Consider the following 18,279-nt stretch of genomic DNA (forward strand, 5'->3'; position numbering starts at 1 on the left):
GCCCATAACTAGATGGCCTCCATATTGGAAAATGTAGTCCAGTGTACATCTTGCGTTATGTATGCAATCCTTGAACAGCAGTTTGAGGGTGCGTATTGTTGTGCAAGATGTGTGTGAGTTGTTCATTTGGAAGCCCAGATCCTGGATCTAGAGGAGTAACTGGCAACACTGAAACTCATTGACAACTTGGAGAGGAGTGTCCTGCTAACTGAGCAAGTACTTTCTGGGGTAGAGGTGGGGGAGGATAGTGGTACGGAGGTGCAGGACAGTCAGGCAGCTAGCTGGGTTACAGTTGGAAAACAAGGTAGAGGGAAAAGAGATAGCAGTACTGCAGCAGGACTTTGCCTCTGACCGCCAGGGGAGTGTCTGCTCCAGTAAGGAGGGACGGAGGAGTGCAGGGCAGGTCAGACAGGTACTGGTAGTGAGGGACTCAATTATAAGGGGGACAAACAGGGCGATCTGTCACAAAGACTGGTATCGCTGAACAGTGCGTTGTCTACCTGGCGCTCGAGTTCGGCACATCGCGGATCGGGTTGACAGGTTACTGGGTGGTACTGGAGAGGACCCAGCGATCATGGTACCAATGACAAAGTAATAGGTAGGTGGAGCGTCCTTAAAAATAATGTCAAGCTGCAAGCTTAAGGCAAGGACCTCCAAGGTAATATTTTCTGAAATATCACCTGTACTACGAGCCACACCAGAGAGGCAGCTGGAGATTAGAGAGGTAAACAAGTGTCTCTTGGAGTAGGGAGGAGGGGTTTGGGTTCATGGAGAACTGTCTGACTTCACTGTCGGATACCGGCTCTACCGTAGGGATGGGCTGTACCTCAATGGGGAGGTGCAGCTGTGCTTGAGGAGAAAATGGCTAGAAGGGTGGAGGAGTGTTTAAACTAGGGACTGGGGGGGAGGGAACCTACAATGTAGAGGGGGAAGATAGTGTAGATAGAAAGAGGGGACGTATTAATGTCCTAGGGGTGGAGCGGAGGGAGGGGTTAGAATAGTTAATAGTGATAGGCTTCATAGGAAAAAAAAATACACCATTGAATTGCATGTTAACTAATGGCAGAAGTCTGTGTAATAAAACTGACGAACTGGAGTTGATAATGTCTGAGGAGAATTATGACATAGTGGGTATAACACTATAACACAATAACGTGGTTGGACGATAGCTGTGACTGGGCGGTCAACATACAGGGTTATAGTCTATTCAGAAAGGATCGGACAAGACTGAAATGGGGAGGAGTTTGTCTTTATGTAAAGTCCAGTCTGAAGGCCGCACTGCAGGAGGATATATGGGAGGGAAAGGATAATGTGGAGTCATTATGGGTAGATATTATATGGAGAAAATACATTCTGATAGGGGTTTGCTATAAGCCACCAAACATAATGGAAGAGGCAGACGATCAATTACTCAGGCAAATAAACAAGGCAGCCAATCAGAATGAGGTGATAATAATGGGGGACTTTAACTATCCTGATATAAACTGGGAGACTGAGACCTATGAATCTCATAAAGGAAACAGGTTTCTGACTATAGCTAAAGACAATTATTTGGCCCAAATGATGTAGGGCCCGGCCAGAAGGGGCACCTTAATAGACTTAATATTAACCAACAGACCTGACAGAGTAACTAATATGCAGGTAGAAGAATACCTAGGAAATAGTGATCATAATATAATAAATTATAACTTATTTTTCAATAAGGGAACCTCGCGAGGGACCACAAAAACAATGAACTTTAGGAAGCCAAAGTTTAAGCAACTCAGAGAAGCCCTTAACAATAGAAAATGGGATAATGTCCTAAAAAAAAAAAAAGAATACTGACACTAAATGGGAGACTTTTAAGAATCTTTTAAATTCTCATTGTATATTGTATATTGGGAATAAAAGAGTCAGGAATAAAAGAAAACCAAACCAAAAAAAAAAAAGATAAAAGCCGCAAAAATAGAGACAGAAAGACTCATTGCCAAAGAGAGTAAAACTAACCCCAAAATGTTCTTTAACTATATAAATAGCAAAAAGGTCAAAAATGAAAGTGTAGGCCCTTTAAAAAATGTTGAGCAAGAAATTATAAAACAGGGATTAGGAAAAGCATATATATTAAACAAATTCTTCTCCACTGTATTCACCGAGGAAAATGAAATGCTAGGTGAAATACAGCGAGATAAGTTAAACTCCCCAGTACAGGTCACCTGTCTAACCCAGGAAGAAGTACAGTGCCCCATACAAAAAATCTAAATAGACAAATTGCCAGCTCCAGATAGCATTCACCCCCGTGTTCTAAAGGAATTAAGTAATGTAATAAACAGACCCCTATTTTTAATATACAGGGACTCTAAAGTGACAGGGAATGTTCCCCAGGACTGGAGCATGGCAAATTTGGTGCTAATATTTAAAAAGGGGTCAGAAGATGACCCAGGGAATTATAGACCTGTTAGTTTAACATCCGTTGTATGTAAATTGTTTGAGGGTTTATTAAGGGATGCTATTTTGGAGTATCTTGATAAAAATAAATGTATGACTCCATATCAGCATGGCTTTATGAGGGATCGGTTCTGTCAAACTAAACTCATCAGCTTTTATGAGGAGGTGAGCTCCAGACTGGACCAGGGGGAATAGCTGGATGTCTTATATCTGGATTTTTCCAGAGCATTTGATACGGTGCCACAGAAAAGATTGGTGCATAAAATGAGAAGGATGGGGCTGGGGGGAGAATGTGTGCAAGTGGGTAAGTAACTGGCTCAGTGATAGAAAAACAGAGGGTAGTTATTAATGGTGCTTATTCTGATTGGGTGACTGTTACTAGTGGGGTACCACAGGGGTCAGTCTTGGGTCCTGTTCTACTTAATATATATATTAATGACCTTGTAGAGGGGTTGAATAGTAAAGTAGCAATCTTTGTAGATGATACTAAACTCTGTAAAGCGGTAAACACTATAGAGGACAGTGCACTGTTACAAATGGATCTGGATAGGTTCGAGGTATGGGCTGGGAAGTGGCAGATGAGGTTCAACACTGATAAATGTAAGGTAATGCACATGGGGAAGAAAAATACGGGCTGAGATTATGTATTAAATGGGAGCACACTTGGTACGACTGACGTGGGAAAGGACTTAGGAGTCTTAGTTAACAGTAAATTTAGCTGTAGCGACCAGTGTCGGGCAGCTGCTGCCAAGGCAAATAAAATCATGTGGTGCATCAATAGGGGCATAGATGCCCACAACAAGGAAATAATTCTGCCGCTGTACAAATCACTGGTCAGACCACACATAGAATACTGTGTACAGTATTGGGCACCAGTGTACAAGAAAGATACAGTGGAGCTGGAGAGGGTTCGAAGACGGGAAACCAGGGTAATACGGGGAATGGGAGGACTACAGTACCCAGAAAGATTATCAGAATTAGGTTTAGTTAGTTTAGAAAAAAGAAGGCTTAGGGGCGACCTAATAACTATGTATAAATATATCAGGGGACCGTACAGAGATCTCTCCCATGATCTATTTATACCCAGGACTGTATCTATGACAAGGACGCATCCTCTATGCCTGAGAAAAGAAGGTTTCTACACCAGCACAGACGGGGTTCTTTACTGTAAGAGCAGTGAGACTGTGGAACTCTCTGCCAGAGGAGGTAGTCATGGTGAACTGTGTAAAAGAGTTCAAAAGGGATCTGGATGCATTTTTAGAGAGTAATAACATTGCTGGTTATGTATACTAGATTTATAGGGACAGAACGTTGATTCCGGGATTTATTCTGATGCCATATTTGGAGTCAGGAAGGAATTTTTACCTCTAGTATGAGTTTTTTTTTCCCTTCCTCTGGATCAACTCAGTAGGGACTCATTAGGGATGTATATGTTGAACTTGATGGACTCTGGTCTTTTTTCAACCTTATGAACTATTTTACTATGTTACTATATAGGCCCCCAGTAGGTAGGTTGCTGGTATATAGGCCCCCAATAGGCAAGTTCTCAGAATAATAGGTATATTCTGTGATATATAAGCCTCCACTAGGTAGTTTTTACAGTATATAAGCACCCAGTAGGTAGTTCCCCTCTGTATATAGGTCCCCAGTAGGTCATTTCTGTGGTATAGGCCCCCAGTAGGTAGTAACCCTATGTATATAGGTGACCCCGCAGATCGTTTTTCTCTATATATAGCCCCCAGTAGGTTGTCCCCTTTTAATAGTCCCTCTCACCAAAATAAAAATACATACTTGCCTTCTCCTGGCTCCCCCGCAGTCACTGACGTCCTCTCTTCTAGGTCGCAGGCAGCCATTAAATGTCTGGAGCATTCCCTTCCTCCAAGATGCACATGCATAGGGTGAGTGATGTCATCCTAAGAGGGTGCATCCTGAAGGGAGAGTACGCTCCAGACCCCCAGTGACTGCAGGCATGAAGCAGCCTGCGGCCTAGAAGGTAAGTGAGGTTTATAAGCTTAATCATGGTACAGTTAAAAGTGCAACTCAACTACACGCAGCGGTATTTAACAGTTAACATAGGCTCTAGGGAGCAGATAAAACAGAAAAACCATCCCATTCGTACATCCCTACTTTGTGCACATTAGTGTAGGATGTGAATGCATGTTAATAGCTCAATTGCTGTGTATGCCGCTGTGCAAATTGTTATGTCTCTCGCAATAAGATGGACCTGTGATTTGAGTTGCTGGGTTTGCTAGGTTGGTGTAGTGCAAGGTTTACTGTAGGAGTCAAAAACAACATCAGCTCATCATCTCCCACATGCCCTTCCCTCCAGCAGCCACACACACTGTAGGTTTATTTATAATAATCCATAAAAGCCATAATCTGTTTTTGAAGGAATTGACATTGATTGGAGAGTAGAGAAGAGCTTCTTCTTATGGACCGAGATAAGTCAACAATGTTATTCAAAGACTGATATTGTGATTGATCCAAAGGCTGTAGCCATAGCTGCCAATTCCACTGACAAATACTGTACTTTGGGACTGTGTATAGCCTATTGTTATGGGAGTTAGACTGTAAATATTGTCTTTCTGGACTATATCCTCTCCTGATACCATTGCCAAACCCAAGAGTTCACGCCCTTCCCTGCTTTGGCAACATTATATTTAGGACCATAAAAAATATTTTGCATATAAATTTTATTTAATATGAAATATTTTAGTATATTGAGTCACAAATACGTCTTTCCTTAAAATCTCTCAGTCTATCCTTTATGCCAGGTTTTGATCAGAGCACTGAGCCGTCCTCCTCCCCTTTCTATTTCCAAAGTAGCTGGATAGAAAATAGGCCACATCAATGCGCAAGCTCATTAGCCCCACTTAGTGCTAAATCCAATAAGAATGCTATTATATCCAGCTGTATATGTAGATATTTCCTATGGAAAATAACATTCCTCCCCAGACAGAAAGTTACAGTGCTCCGAGGCCACACTAAACCATTGGTATTCATTACCCGGACTATTCAGAATATATTTTATTACAAAGGTATTCAAGTTATATCCCCAGCTACTGCCCCAGCCATTTGCAGAACACAACTTTTTTAAAGAAAAATATGTAAAATGTGTCAAGTATTTATATAATGTATATTGGATATATACAGTAAGATCACTTGAATCCATTATAAGCATTGTTTTAATTGTAATCTGATATAAACATGAAATGTTCTGCATTTTCACATAGCCACAGAAATGTTAGAAATACATTTTTTTCACTTGGCTGGGTGGGAGATAGGGGCAGGTGAGTTTTTTTTTTTTTTTGGCCCTTCCTGGAAATATTTTTGTCCCCGAACAAGGATGTGTCAGTAGAAGAGCAAATCAATTAGTCACAAATAGATTTTGTTTCCAATTTGGCAATTTGTATGCATATATATATATATATATATATATATATATATATATATATATATATATATATATAATATATATATATATATATATATATATATATTTTTTTTTTTTTTCTCCAACTGACTTTGGGAGATTTTTTTTCTGCAGGTCTATCTATAAAGTTTACACCATTACTCACATCTTACGAGACAAGAAAACACACAAAAGGCAAGTGCTCTGCAGAACAAGACTGAAAAGGGACAAAGCGTCTCTCTCTACTTCTTATTTTTTTGGTTCACTGCTTCTCTCTAGAATGCTGAAAGTGAGGAACAATTCGTACTACAAGTCACATATCCGTTATGATTCAGAAAATAACAGAACGGTGACAGAAGGCTGACTTCATGTGTGGTTGCCTTAGAAACGAAGAGCACGGACCAGCATGTAGATCTATAATATGAGGCTTCTAAGAGGAATGACGGCAATATAAGCTAGCGTAAAGTGTATGGACCTGTCCAAATGCAAGGAAATATCTGAAAACTCACCCCAATACCTGGGAATCACATATCATTGACCTCTATTATCTTTACATGTAGCTATTATTAGTATTTGTGTGGGTGTGCCAATTGATGCCAAAATAATTACATAAATGCCCTATTTAATGTCTATGTAGTGTGTATGAATATATACAGAAATCCTGGTATTAAACCATTTGCTCCCACACAGTATGTCTCCCTCTTGTAGCCATGGGTGCTAAACAGTAAAGTAAGCCCACAGACTGGACAGTATGGACAGTACAGGTTTAAGCAGATTTGCACTGTTATTATTGTTATATTTGTTTTTGCACTTTTTATATCTGTTTTGGAATTAAGTTAATGTGAATATTTATATATTTATGGTAATGTTAATAAAATGTGGTACGCTGTGGCCGTTTCTACCACAATTCAGGTGTCCGTGTCTTGTATAAGAGGTAGAGGTGGTAGTAGGTCAGTAGATCTAGACAATCCCCTAGTCAAGAAAGCCCACGGACTGGACAGTATGGGAAGGGAGGGGGCTCATGACAGGGGTGGGATGAGAAGCACAGAGAGTCAGTGAAAGGTCAGGTCAGAGAGCGTGAAGGATAGTGGGTGGAGCATAGAAGGGGTTAAAAGAGGGTTAACAGGAAGTGCAGGAACAGTACCTCAGAAGAGAGAAGATTGTACTGCCCACTCGCCCCTGGTAAGGCTGGTGGGTGGACTGGGTTTCATTGTCGCAGTGGCTGGAGAGAAAAGGGGGGACTTGGAGGCATTTATGGAAAAGTGGTGGCAGCGGCCCTGTTTATACCAACCCCTGGTGGAGCTGGGGTGGAACCCAGCCGGTTCTGGCTGGATACTCTCCGAAGGTGGGGCCCTTGGGTCAGGGGGAGAGGTGACTAAGGGCACAGTAGGAGAAGGATGGGATTCGGTTGCCTTCAGGTCCCCCCTTCATTCTGAAGGAGTTGAAGAGCTCAGGTTTAAGCAGATTTGCACTGTTATTATTGTTATATTTGTTTTTACACTATTTATATCTGTTTTGGAATTGAGTTAATGTGAATATTTATATATTTATGGTAATGTTAATAAAATGTGGTCCGCTGTGGCCGTTTCTACCACAATTCAGGTGTCCGTGTCTTGTATAAGAGGGAGAGGTTGTTATTCTATCATTTCCCCCCATGATCCTCGTTCCTCTTCTCATTTTATTTTATTCATTAATTCCCTTCATTCATTCTTATATTTTATTCATTCATTCTTATTCCATCCCCCCCATAATTCTCTTTCGTTCCTAATTCTCATTCTTCATTAATTCCTCTTATCCATTCCCTATTACATTGTTATCCCATAATTTCCCCCGTGATCGTCATTCCTTTTCTCATTCTTTTTCTTTATTCATTCATTCCCCTCATTCATTCTTATTCCATCATCTTCCCCCTTATAATTCTCTTTCGTTCCTCAATCTCAATTAATTCATTCCTCTTATCCATTCCCTATTGCATTGTTATTCCATCATTTCCCCCATCAGGGAATCTAGACGATACCCTAGTCAAGATGGAGAGCTGTGGTGTACATGGAAAGTAACAGGAAATAAACAGTCAGTCTTTCTGTCATGTCAAATAAAACTCCATTGTAGGAGGTCAAGATAGACATTAGCTATATATGTTAATTTGCTGACAATGCAGTTCCCTGAAGAAATTAGTTCTGCATTGTTTCAAACCAATAGAAAAGGGAATGGGACAAATCAGGACAGATCCTCCTCTCTTCAAGACAAGGGTCCCATAGCAGCCACATGGTCTGCCTTAATGGTAGTACGCCCTTGGCCGAGACCATTGCACAATGCTTTCAATAATGTCTTCCTTCAGTCTTCAGTGTGCATGACTACAAAAAGGGAGAGAGTGGTCCCAATACAGAGTGGAGTTCACACACAGAGGCACCAGTTTATGCCCGAGTGCCCCTGGCAGCTACAGACATGTCAGACCGGGCATAGTAGAAAGCTGAGAAAGAGGGATTGTCTGGACTGCACTAAGAATGTGACTGGGTAAATATAGGGAATGTCTGGGGGTAAACAAGGCCAGTCTTAGGTTTACAGGGGTGGTCTGAGGTTTACAGGAGGTAGTCTGAGTTTTACAGGGGAAGTTTAGGAGTATAAATGGGACTATTGGAGTATACAGGGATGTCTGGGGTATACAGGGAACATCTGCGGGTATACAGGTGCAGTCTGAATATTACAGGGGCAGTTGAGGGATATACAAGGGGAGAATGGGGGGTATAAAGGGGATTTCTGGGAGTGTACAGGGGCATTCTAGGGGTATACAGGGGGGAGAAGGGGGTATGCAGGGGCAGTCTGAGATATACAGGGGAAGTTTAGGGGTATACACATGTAATAAACCCTCTATCTGCAAAACAGGCCACACTAACAATTTGGCTTAGGCAACTTGTCAAAGGATTGTATGGGTTCTGAGACTCTCTGTACTGGTATCAAAGTTCAAATTCTGATATTGTGACAACTCTTATGTACAGTATATACAAGGGATAGGGGATAAGGTAGCCGATCCTGGAGAACTGACCGCTGGCCCCATTAACCGCCAACCCCCCCCCCCCCCCACCCACCCCCCCGGGCAATCACAGGGATGGGACCATGTGCTGAGTGAGTAAAGCGCTGCAGCCGGCATGTTCTCCATTCATTTCTATGGGAGCGCCAAAAAGACACGTGTACAGCTCTTGGACATAATCGGCGCTGGGGTCCTGTCCTGGAGATCGCAGGGGGCCACAGTGGTCGGACCCCCCGCGATCCGCTACTTATCCCCTATCCTGTGGCGTACTCCTTCAAATTTATTTGTAGGGTATATACACAGTACTGTACATCTTGCATAATGTGTAATACTTACTTCCCATAGGGTTCCTTCTTCTTTTAACACAGCAACCAGCATTCCAATGGGAATCATCATGCACGAGAGAAGTCCCATAAGGATTCCTAATGCCTCTGACCATAAGGGGAATTTATAGCTTCCGTACTGGGATGGCTGGTATTTTATGATGCTATAAGCCAGCAGACCCTGAAAGGACATGGGAAATGTGGATTAGAATAAAATTGGCAGTATTACCCCAATAATTTTTACATTGAAACAAAATCCCTATGTGAATCTGGAAACCGTCAGCAAATCAGGAACTGTCCAGAGCAGGATAGGTTTGCTATGGGGATTTGCTCCAGCTCTGGACAGTTCCTGACATGAACAGAGGTGTCAGCAGAGAGCACTGTAGTTAGACAGAAAAGACATTCAAAAAGAAAAGAACTTCCTGTGGAGCATACTGCAGCTGATAAGTACTGGAAGGATTAAGATTTTTAAATAGAAGTAATTTACAAGGCTGTTTAACTTTCTGACACCAGTTGATTAAAAGAAACAGTTTTCTTCTTTAGTACCCCTTTAAGGTCAATGTTTTCCAAACAATGTGGCTCCAGCTGTTACAGGGGCCAATGGTTGCAGTATAATCAATGTTGCCCTCTATAAATTCATCACTCCACCCACTTTTTAAAGTCTCCGCTAAACGCAAATCTCCAGATCATCAGACATCACTTCTCACACTAGTTTTCACAGACCAATTAAAATATGTAAATTAACCAACATTATGCGTAAGTCGTAAAAAAGCAGGGCATTAGCATTTAGATAAATGAAGGAAAAATCACATAATAGTGGTGTAAACTATGAACTAAATGAGCACAAAAAGACACATTTTGGTATTAAATAAAAAAATGGAATTCCCTTAAAGGGCTACTTCGGTCCTAATACATCTTATCCCCTATCCAAAGGATAGGGGATAAGATGTCTGATCGCGGGGGTCACGCCACTGGGGAGAGCTCGCAAAGGTGGGTGCTGAATGACAGATTGTGGGGGTCCCCAGCGGCGGGACCCCCGCGATCAGACATCTTGCCCCCTGTCCTTATCCACTATCCCCTTTGGATAGGGGATAAGATGTATTAGGGCTGGAGTACCCCTTTAATTGCTTCGGTCTGGAAGTCATTTAAAAGGGATATTCCAGAGGAAGGTAATATTTTCAAATCAACTGGTGTCTGAAAGTCAAACAGATTTAAAATAAAATAAAAGCCTTCCAGTACTTATCAGCAGCTGAATGCCCTGCAGGAAGTCACATTGTTCTTTCTAATCTGACATCCGACATGGTGTTCTCTGCTGCCTCCTCTATCTGTGTCACGAACTGTCCAGTCCCTGACATGGACAAAGATTTTAAAGTACAACATGATTTCTCCAGGGCATACTGCAACTGAATAATGAAAGGTAGAGATGAGCGAATTTTTGAAAAATTAGATTGAGCCGATTCGCCCAATTTTCTGGAAAAATTTGATTTGGTCCGAATTAATTTGCGGCAAATTGCTATTAAAAATGGCTATTTCGGGACTACAGAGAGCCTCAAAAGGGGTGTAGAACACTTTGCCTTGTCATAACACTCATGGGGAGTGTACTGTGTTAGTGAATTAATACTATTATTCAGAATGACATGCAGATCACAGGCGTCGCTATTAGAATCACTGTCGCAGAACAGCACAATGACAGAGCCGGGAGGTGGCATCAGAATGAGGAGACCATATGGCGGCAGAATGACAGAGTGGAGGTGGCGGCAGCATGAGGATACCATATAGTGCCTGAATGACACAGCATGGAGGTGCCCTCTTTTCACAATTGAAAAGATTAAAGATATTTTTTAACATATAAATTGAAGATTTCAAATAGATGAACCTAAAAAGTTTTATTTAATGTGCCATCAGCATGAGGAAACCACATGGCAGCACAGTGACACAGCCTGGAGGTGGCAGCAGCATGAGGAGACCATAATCTGGCAGAATGACACAACCTGGAGTTGGCGGCAGCAAGAAGAGACCATATAGTGGCTGAATGAAACAGCCTGGAGTTGGCGGCAGCATGAGGAGACCGTACAGTGGCTGAATGACACAGCCTGGAGGTGGCGGCAGCATGAGGAGACCATATAGTGGCTGGATGACACAGCCTGGAGGTGGCGGAAGCATGAGGAGAACATATGGTGGCAGAATGAGACAGCCTGGAGCTGGCATCAGCATGAGGTGAACATATGGTGGCAGAATGAGAAAGCCTGGATCTGGCATCAGCATGAGGAGAACATATGGTAGCAGAATGAGACATCCTGGAGCTGGCATCAGCATGAGGAGAACATATGGTGGCAGAATGAGACATCCTCGAGCTGGCATCAGAATGTGGAGAGCATATGGTGGCATAATGAGAAAGCCTGGAGCTGGCATCAGCATAAGGAGAACATATGGGAACAGAAAGAGACAGCCTGGAGGTGGCATCAGCAGCATCAGGAGTCCAGAAAGTGACACGGTGACAGAGTGGGGTGGTAAGTGGCAAAACCCGGTGACGAAGGTGGGTGAAAGAAGGAGAACTTGGCATCAAATGTGTAGCATCAAGCGAGTGGCAGGATCAGAATAGTAGCTGAGGCAGGTAGGCAGAAGAAAACGGTCTCTTTTGTAAAAGTGTTAGTGTGCACAAGTAAGTATTGAGGATATTCATTACGTAAAACTTAACTTTTAATAATATTCTTAGGATAAAATATATGTATCCATTTTTTTAATTTATTTAACAAAAGGAAAGGTGTGCAAAAAACATCATGTGCCACCTAGACCACCAAGTATTGATGTGATGCAAAGACCTCTAAAAGTTGGAAGGGAAAAACGTATGGTCCATTGTAACAGGAGGGGGTAAAAACTTCCGCTGTAAGGCCCTACTCTTGCACTATTAATTCCCATATTGGCAAGTGTTACTCACTCTAAAAAGGGCGGCCCCACACAGGAACCTCTCCCTATTTCTACCTAAAAAACACTGCCATTTCCCAGGGTTTTTAGGTGGAAATAGGGAGAGGTTCCTGTGTGGGGCCACCCTTTTTAGGATGAGTAACACTTGCCAAGAAGAGAATTAATAGTGCGAGAGTAGGGCCTTACAGGGGAAGTTTTTACCCCCATCTGTTACAATGTTACAATACATTGTTCCTTTCCACCTTTTAGAGGTCTTTGCATCGCACATGGTGTTTTTTCCACACATTACCTTTTGTTAGATTTCACAAAATGTTATGGTCCATATATTTTATCCTAAGCAAAATTAAGTTTTAGCTAATGCATATCCTCAATACTTACTTGTGGTCTAATGCGGAGGAATTTCGGTAACTGGGGACCAGCACCTTAATTATATTTTGTAGTATTCATGGCAGCACAATGAGGGAGCCTGGAGGTGGTAGAATCAGCATGAGGAGACCATATAGCAGCACAATGACAGAGCCTGGAGGTGGCAGCATCAGCATGAGGAGACCATATGGCGACACAATGAGAGAGCCTGGTGGTGGCAGCATCAGCATGAGGAGACCATATGGCGGCACAATGACAGAGCCTGCAGGTGGTAGCATCAGCATGAGGAGACCCTATAGCAGCACAATGAGAGCCTGGAGGTGGCAGCATCAGCACTAGGAGACCATATGGCAGCACAATGAGAGAGCCTGGAGGTGGCAGCATCAGCATGAGGAAACCATTTGGCAGCACAATGACAAAGCCTGGAGGTGGGAGCAGCAGCATGAGGGCCATGCCAACTGAGGGTTGAGTCAGAGGAACCCATCGACTGTTGACTAGGGGAGTAGGATGTCACTTGACATTAAGTGGATGACTGATCATCCACTTCATGTGGATGACATGAAGATGGTGAACCAATCAATCAAGGCTGCTGGGTTGCTGGTCAAGACATGACTGCTAGCTGACACCGGTATCTCAGACCTCTCGCTGCAAGTCCTACTGCCACATGTCCTTACTCTGCTACGACCTTTGTCTGAGCCTGGTGAATTTATGCCCCTGCCACTCCTCTGTGCACGTCTTGGAACTTCTCTGCCTGACATACTTATACACTAGCTGATCATCAGTGTGTAGCTTTGCTGGCCTTTCACAGTAACCAGACCCAAATTAGTTTAACAGGAAAATATATAAAGGACACCATGTAGGTGTATGTACAGTTTACACTTATGAGAAGTGGACAATACGCTCCACTACAAACTGTATAAGGCTACAAAAACAAGTTTGTAGCTTCTGCTGGCCTTTCACAGTAACTAGGCACAAATTATTTTAACAGGAAAATATATAAAGGACACCACATAGGTGTACAGAGAGTTTAAACTTATGAGAGGAGGACTATGTGATCCACTACAAACTGTATAAGGCTACAGAAACAAGTGGGTAGCTTTGGCTGGCCTTTCACAGTAACTAGGCCCAAAAAGAGATACAAATTAGGCATTCCCTTTGACTGTTAGTTGGGGATTACAGTACAATCTAGGGGCTGCCAATAAGGGGAAAGAGAAGATCGAGTGACTATCCATTGAAGGGGCTAAATTGTGCAGGGCTGTAGCAGTCAAGGGAAACACCCAGTGGACTCCAAAGATTAATTTGCATATCTATATAATCTGTAATATCTTAGCGCTGGAGGGGTCAATTATCTAACGAGAGGTATGTACAGATTCAGGGTCATCAGCCCTATACAGGCATGCCCCTACATTTTATCTTAAAATCTGCTGACAGATCCACTTTAAAGCAGTCACATGGTTTGCCCCTGGTGCTGACGAGAGGTATGCATTACACTTTCACTCAGTTTTGGCCAAGGTAATATGATACAAGCAATCTTTGCACCATATTAAAAAAAATCTGACTAAGACTCTGAACACCCTGGCTGTATAAGCAGATCCCGTCATCTCTCATTGTCCCATTTGTTTAATCAGAATGAATGAACAGATTGAATTTATTGTTTTCCCTTCTTCATTTCAGTACAGAGTAACATTCACCTACTTGGCACAGCATCATTCTGACTCATGAAAACCATACTAGAACACTGTCGTGGCTGTAGAGATTGTGTTACTGTGTGAAGCAGGACTATCAATGATAAATAAAACTCAGGGTCTGTGAAAAGCTGTGTAACAACACTATGTGTACACAATAACGACATCCATGAGGGTATAAACTACTTATCTATTATGAAAGATAACCCATAATTGACTAAACAAAACATACAGTAACACTAAAAGACTTTACTCTAAAGGTTAGTCCAGGTAGATGATCAAAAACAGTGACATTGAATGGGAACTCTCATTAAAACTATTTTTTGCTATTACACTCCTTATGGTAAATAAAAAAGCTTTCTAATGTACTTAGTTTAAAAAAAATATTAATGAATCATTGTTTTTTATGTACCCTAACATTTCCTTGAAACAACTCTAACTACAATAAACACAGATGCATAAAATTAATAAATACTAAAATTGTAGGGATGATATAGCATACTCTAGATACCAATCTCACACCAAACCCAACATTTGCTTCCAAAAACTATTCATTCTACATTATGTAAGGAAAATGTGCCCAACAAGGGTCCAGCCACATGTACAGTAGATAATGTAGGGAAGAACAGAATACTATAGAGTAACACTGGAAAAATATCACATCATACAGTATCTTATGGACGATACTGCATTTAAATGGGCACTGTCATTAAAACAAATTTGTGCTATTGAACTCCTTGTGGTAAATAAAAAACCTTTCTAAAGTACTTTGTTTAAGAAGAAAAAATGAAGTTTTCTATGTTTTATTTGTGTTTAAAAAAGCTGCCACTAGGTGTCTCCCTACTTGTAAGAGGCAGACGTCATCCAAGAAAGTCAGATTTCCTGGGCGGCGCCACTTATCCTGGTCAAGAAAAAAGACGGAACCATCCGCTTCGGTGTCGACTACAGGAAACTGAACAATGTCACACATAAGGGCGCTTATGCTCTGCCAAGGATTGAGGAGTCACTCACAGTTCTCGGGTCTGCTGCTTACGTCTCCACCCTGGACTTAACCAGTGGATATTGGCAAGTGCCCATGGAAGACTGGGAGAAGACCACCTTTGTGACACCCATGGGACTGTTCAAGTTTAAACGTATGCCTTTTGGGCTATGTAATGCCTCTGCTATGTTTCAGCGTTTGATGGAAAGGTGCCTGGGCCATCAAAATTTTCAAAGTGTCTGGACAATGTCATTGCGTATTCCAATTCCTATCAGTAACACCTCAGTCATCTGTCAGATGTCTTCCAAGTCCTGCTCAAACATGGGCTGAAGATCAAGCTGTCAAAGTGTCACTTGCTCAAACCTCAGTTGTAGTACCTGGGTCATGTTGTCAGCGCTGAGGAAGTCCAGCCCAATCCTGAAAAGGTGGAAGTTGTCAAGAACTGGCCTACCCCATGCACGGTGAAAGATATCAGGAGCTGGGATTTGCCGGCTACTACCGTTGCTTCATTCTCCACGTCCCCCAGATTGCAGAACCCCTCACAGCTCTCTTACGGGGTACGGTGTGGGAAAACTACAATGGGAAACCATTGAATGGGCTGCAGAGCAAGAGACAGCATTCCGAGCTTTTAAACGTCTGATGACAGAACCACCCATCCTGGCATACCCAGACTACAGTCAGCCTTTCCTGTTATATACCAATGCCATTTTCGAAGTTATGGGAGCTGTCCTGTCCCAAGTCCAGGAAGGGCAAGAGTGGGTAGTTTCCCATGCCATTCATAACCTGCGAGGAGCAGAGAAGAACAATGCAAACTACAGCTCATTCAAGTTAGAACTTCTTGTCCTGGTATGGGCCGTGACTGAAAAGTTCAAAGACTACTTGGCTGCCATGCCTTTTACTGTCTACACAGATATTATCCTGTTGGCCCACCTGAATACTGCCAAATTGGGTGCCATCGAACAACATTGGGCTTCAAGATAGCCAATTACAGTTTCACCATCAAGTACAGAAGCGGCAAGTCGAATGTCAGTCCAGATGTACTGTCTTGGATGACCCCCAGCAAAGAACCACCTGTCGAAGATGTGTGGGAGGACATGGAGATGCCCCCATTTTACCAACGGTTTGTGAACCAGAAAGTTGTGACCGCCCTGATGGACGGTGAACCCAGGTCCGAAAAGGTTAAAGAAGACCTGTACACCTGGGAGACTCTTCAAGATGAAAGTTGAGTCATGGGGGATCTGATGGACTAGCTTCTGGCGAAAAAGGTACCAACCCATCTATGCCGGGCCAGTGGGATTATAAGCTGAAACGTCTGTGGCGACAGAGGAAGCGATTGTTTTTGCACAAAGGGCTGTTGTGCCGAAATTCTTTGGATCCGGTTTCTGGTGATCGACTTCATCAGATTCTGGTTCCCCGAAGAGACGTGGCGATGGTCCTCAACGCATACCATGATCAGTTGGGACACTTTGTAGTCCACAAGACCGAGGCTACTGTCAGGTGAAGATTCTATTGGATCAGAATGTGGAGCGACATTGAGAAATGGTGCAGTGAATGTGCTGTCTGTAATGTCACCAAGAACGTGCGCAAGGACGCAAGAGCACCCCCCATTCCATCAGGAGTGAAAGGCCTAACCAGTTGGTTGTGCTAGACCATGTCAAGTTGTCTCCCACTCGGTCTGGGTACACTTATGCTCTACCATGGTGGATCACTACTCTAAATGGGTTGTTGTTGTCCCCGTCAAAGATCTAACAGCCAAGACAGCGGCTCAGATGTTCTACTCCAAACCCTTGGGTGTCCAGAGTCTGTCCTAACGGTCCAAGAACTGTGTAAATTCCATGCCTGCAAGAAACTCCGGACTACTGCTTATTAGTGTTGAGCGGCATAGGCCATATTCGAATTCGCGAATATTCGTCATATGTTAGCTAAATTCCCATATTCATAATATTCACGTTTTATTTTATTGCGAAACTTAGCATATGCGAAAATTAGCGTATATATGAAAATTTGCATGTGCGAAAATTAGCATGTGCGAAAATTTGCATATACAAAATTTTGCACGTGCGAAAATTTGCACACCAGTCTCACACAGTAGTGTTAGAGCCTTCTTTACACCACACAAGCTGGAAGCAGAGTGGGATGATCACTGTGATGCATACTGTGGGGAAAAAAAAATATAATAATATTCGTAATTGCGAATATATAGTGCTATATTCGCGAATATTCACAAATTCGTGAATATGCAATATTCATTAATAAAATTTGCATTGTGAATATTCGCGAACAATACTACTGCTTATCACCCCCAGGGGAGCGGGTACTGTGAGCGCATCAGCCAAGTCTTTATCCACATATTGCGAGCTGCCTCTGTGTCAAGACAAGAAGAGTGGCCCCTACAGCTGCCTGAACTATTGGAGATCTATAATAACACAGTCCACTGTTCTACGGGGTACACCCATTTCTACTTGATGATGGGGCACCATGGACAGCTGCCTAAAGACAGAACAAGCCCCGTTCAACAACTCCCCACAAGCCTCCCTGGAGTGGGTCTCTGACCACCAGAGAAGAATCCAAGAGGCCAAAGAAATTGTCAGCAAGAAGATGAGCAAGGCCCAGCAGAGACAACAGGAGGATTATAACCGTCATGCTTCTGCCAAACCACTTCAGTTGGGCGATAAAGTCTGGCTGCGGAAGTTTCCAAGGACCCACAAACTAGACTCTATCTGGGAGACAGAACTGTACACGGCGACGGCCATACCCTATCCGGACTCTGATTTATACAAAGTATAAAAGTCTGGGTATGAGCCACAAGTTGTTCACCGAAACCGAATCAAGTTGTGTCTAAAAGAAGATCTACCAGTGCTCCCAGCACCACCACCTCCAGCTGTCAGACCTGTGAGAGAATATGTCCCAAGCGAGGGAATCCACCCATCCATGGAATTCCCCATGTTTTCTCCAACTTAGCCTGCGATCTTCTGTGTCTCACCAACCCTGGGGCTGGTTCGACCAACACTAGTCTCCACACCAGTCCCAGTCTTGTCACCATTGGCTCCGGCCTATACGCCAGTCTCTTGAGTACCAACTCAGTCTCCGGCCTCTCCAGTGCAGATGCCAGCAACTCTTGGTCCCGCCAGCCCTGG

The 18,279-nt window shown here is 43.0% G+C and overlaps 1 protein-coding gene across 1 annotated transcript in view; it reads right to left on the reverse strand.

Moving 5' to 3' along the window:
• The window catches only part of SLC6A7 (solute carrier family 6 member 7), a 145,321-nt gene that overhangs the window by 11,012 nt on the left and 116,030 nt on the right, over positions 1-18,279 (reverse strand). The window contains exon 13 of the mRNA XM_056516947.1: positions 9,201-9,368. Within this exon, the coding sequence (XP_056372922.1) occupies positions 9,201-9,368 (168 nt within the window). The remainder of the gene's footprint in view (positions 1-9,200; positions 9,369-18,279) is intronic.

Source organism: Hyla sarda, chromosome 4 (assembly GCF_029499605.1).
Source record: "Hyla sarda isolate aHylSar1 chromosome 4, aHylSar1.hap1, whole genome shotgun sequence".
NCBI classification, from domain to species: Eukaryota; Metazoa; Chordata; class Amphibia; order Anura; family Hylidae; genus Hyla; species Hyla sarda.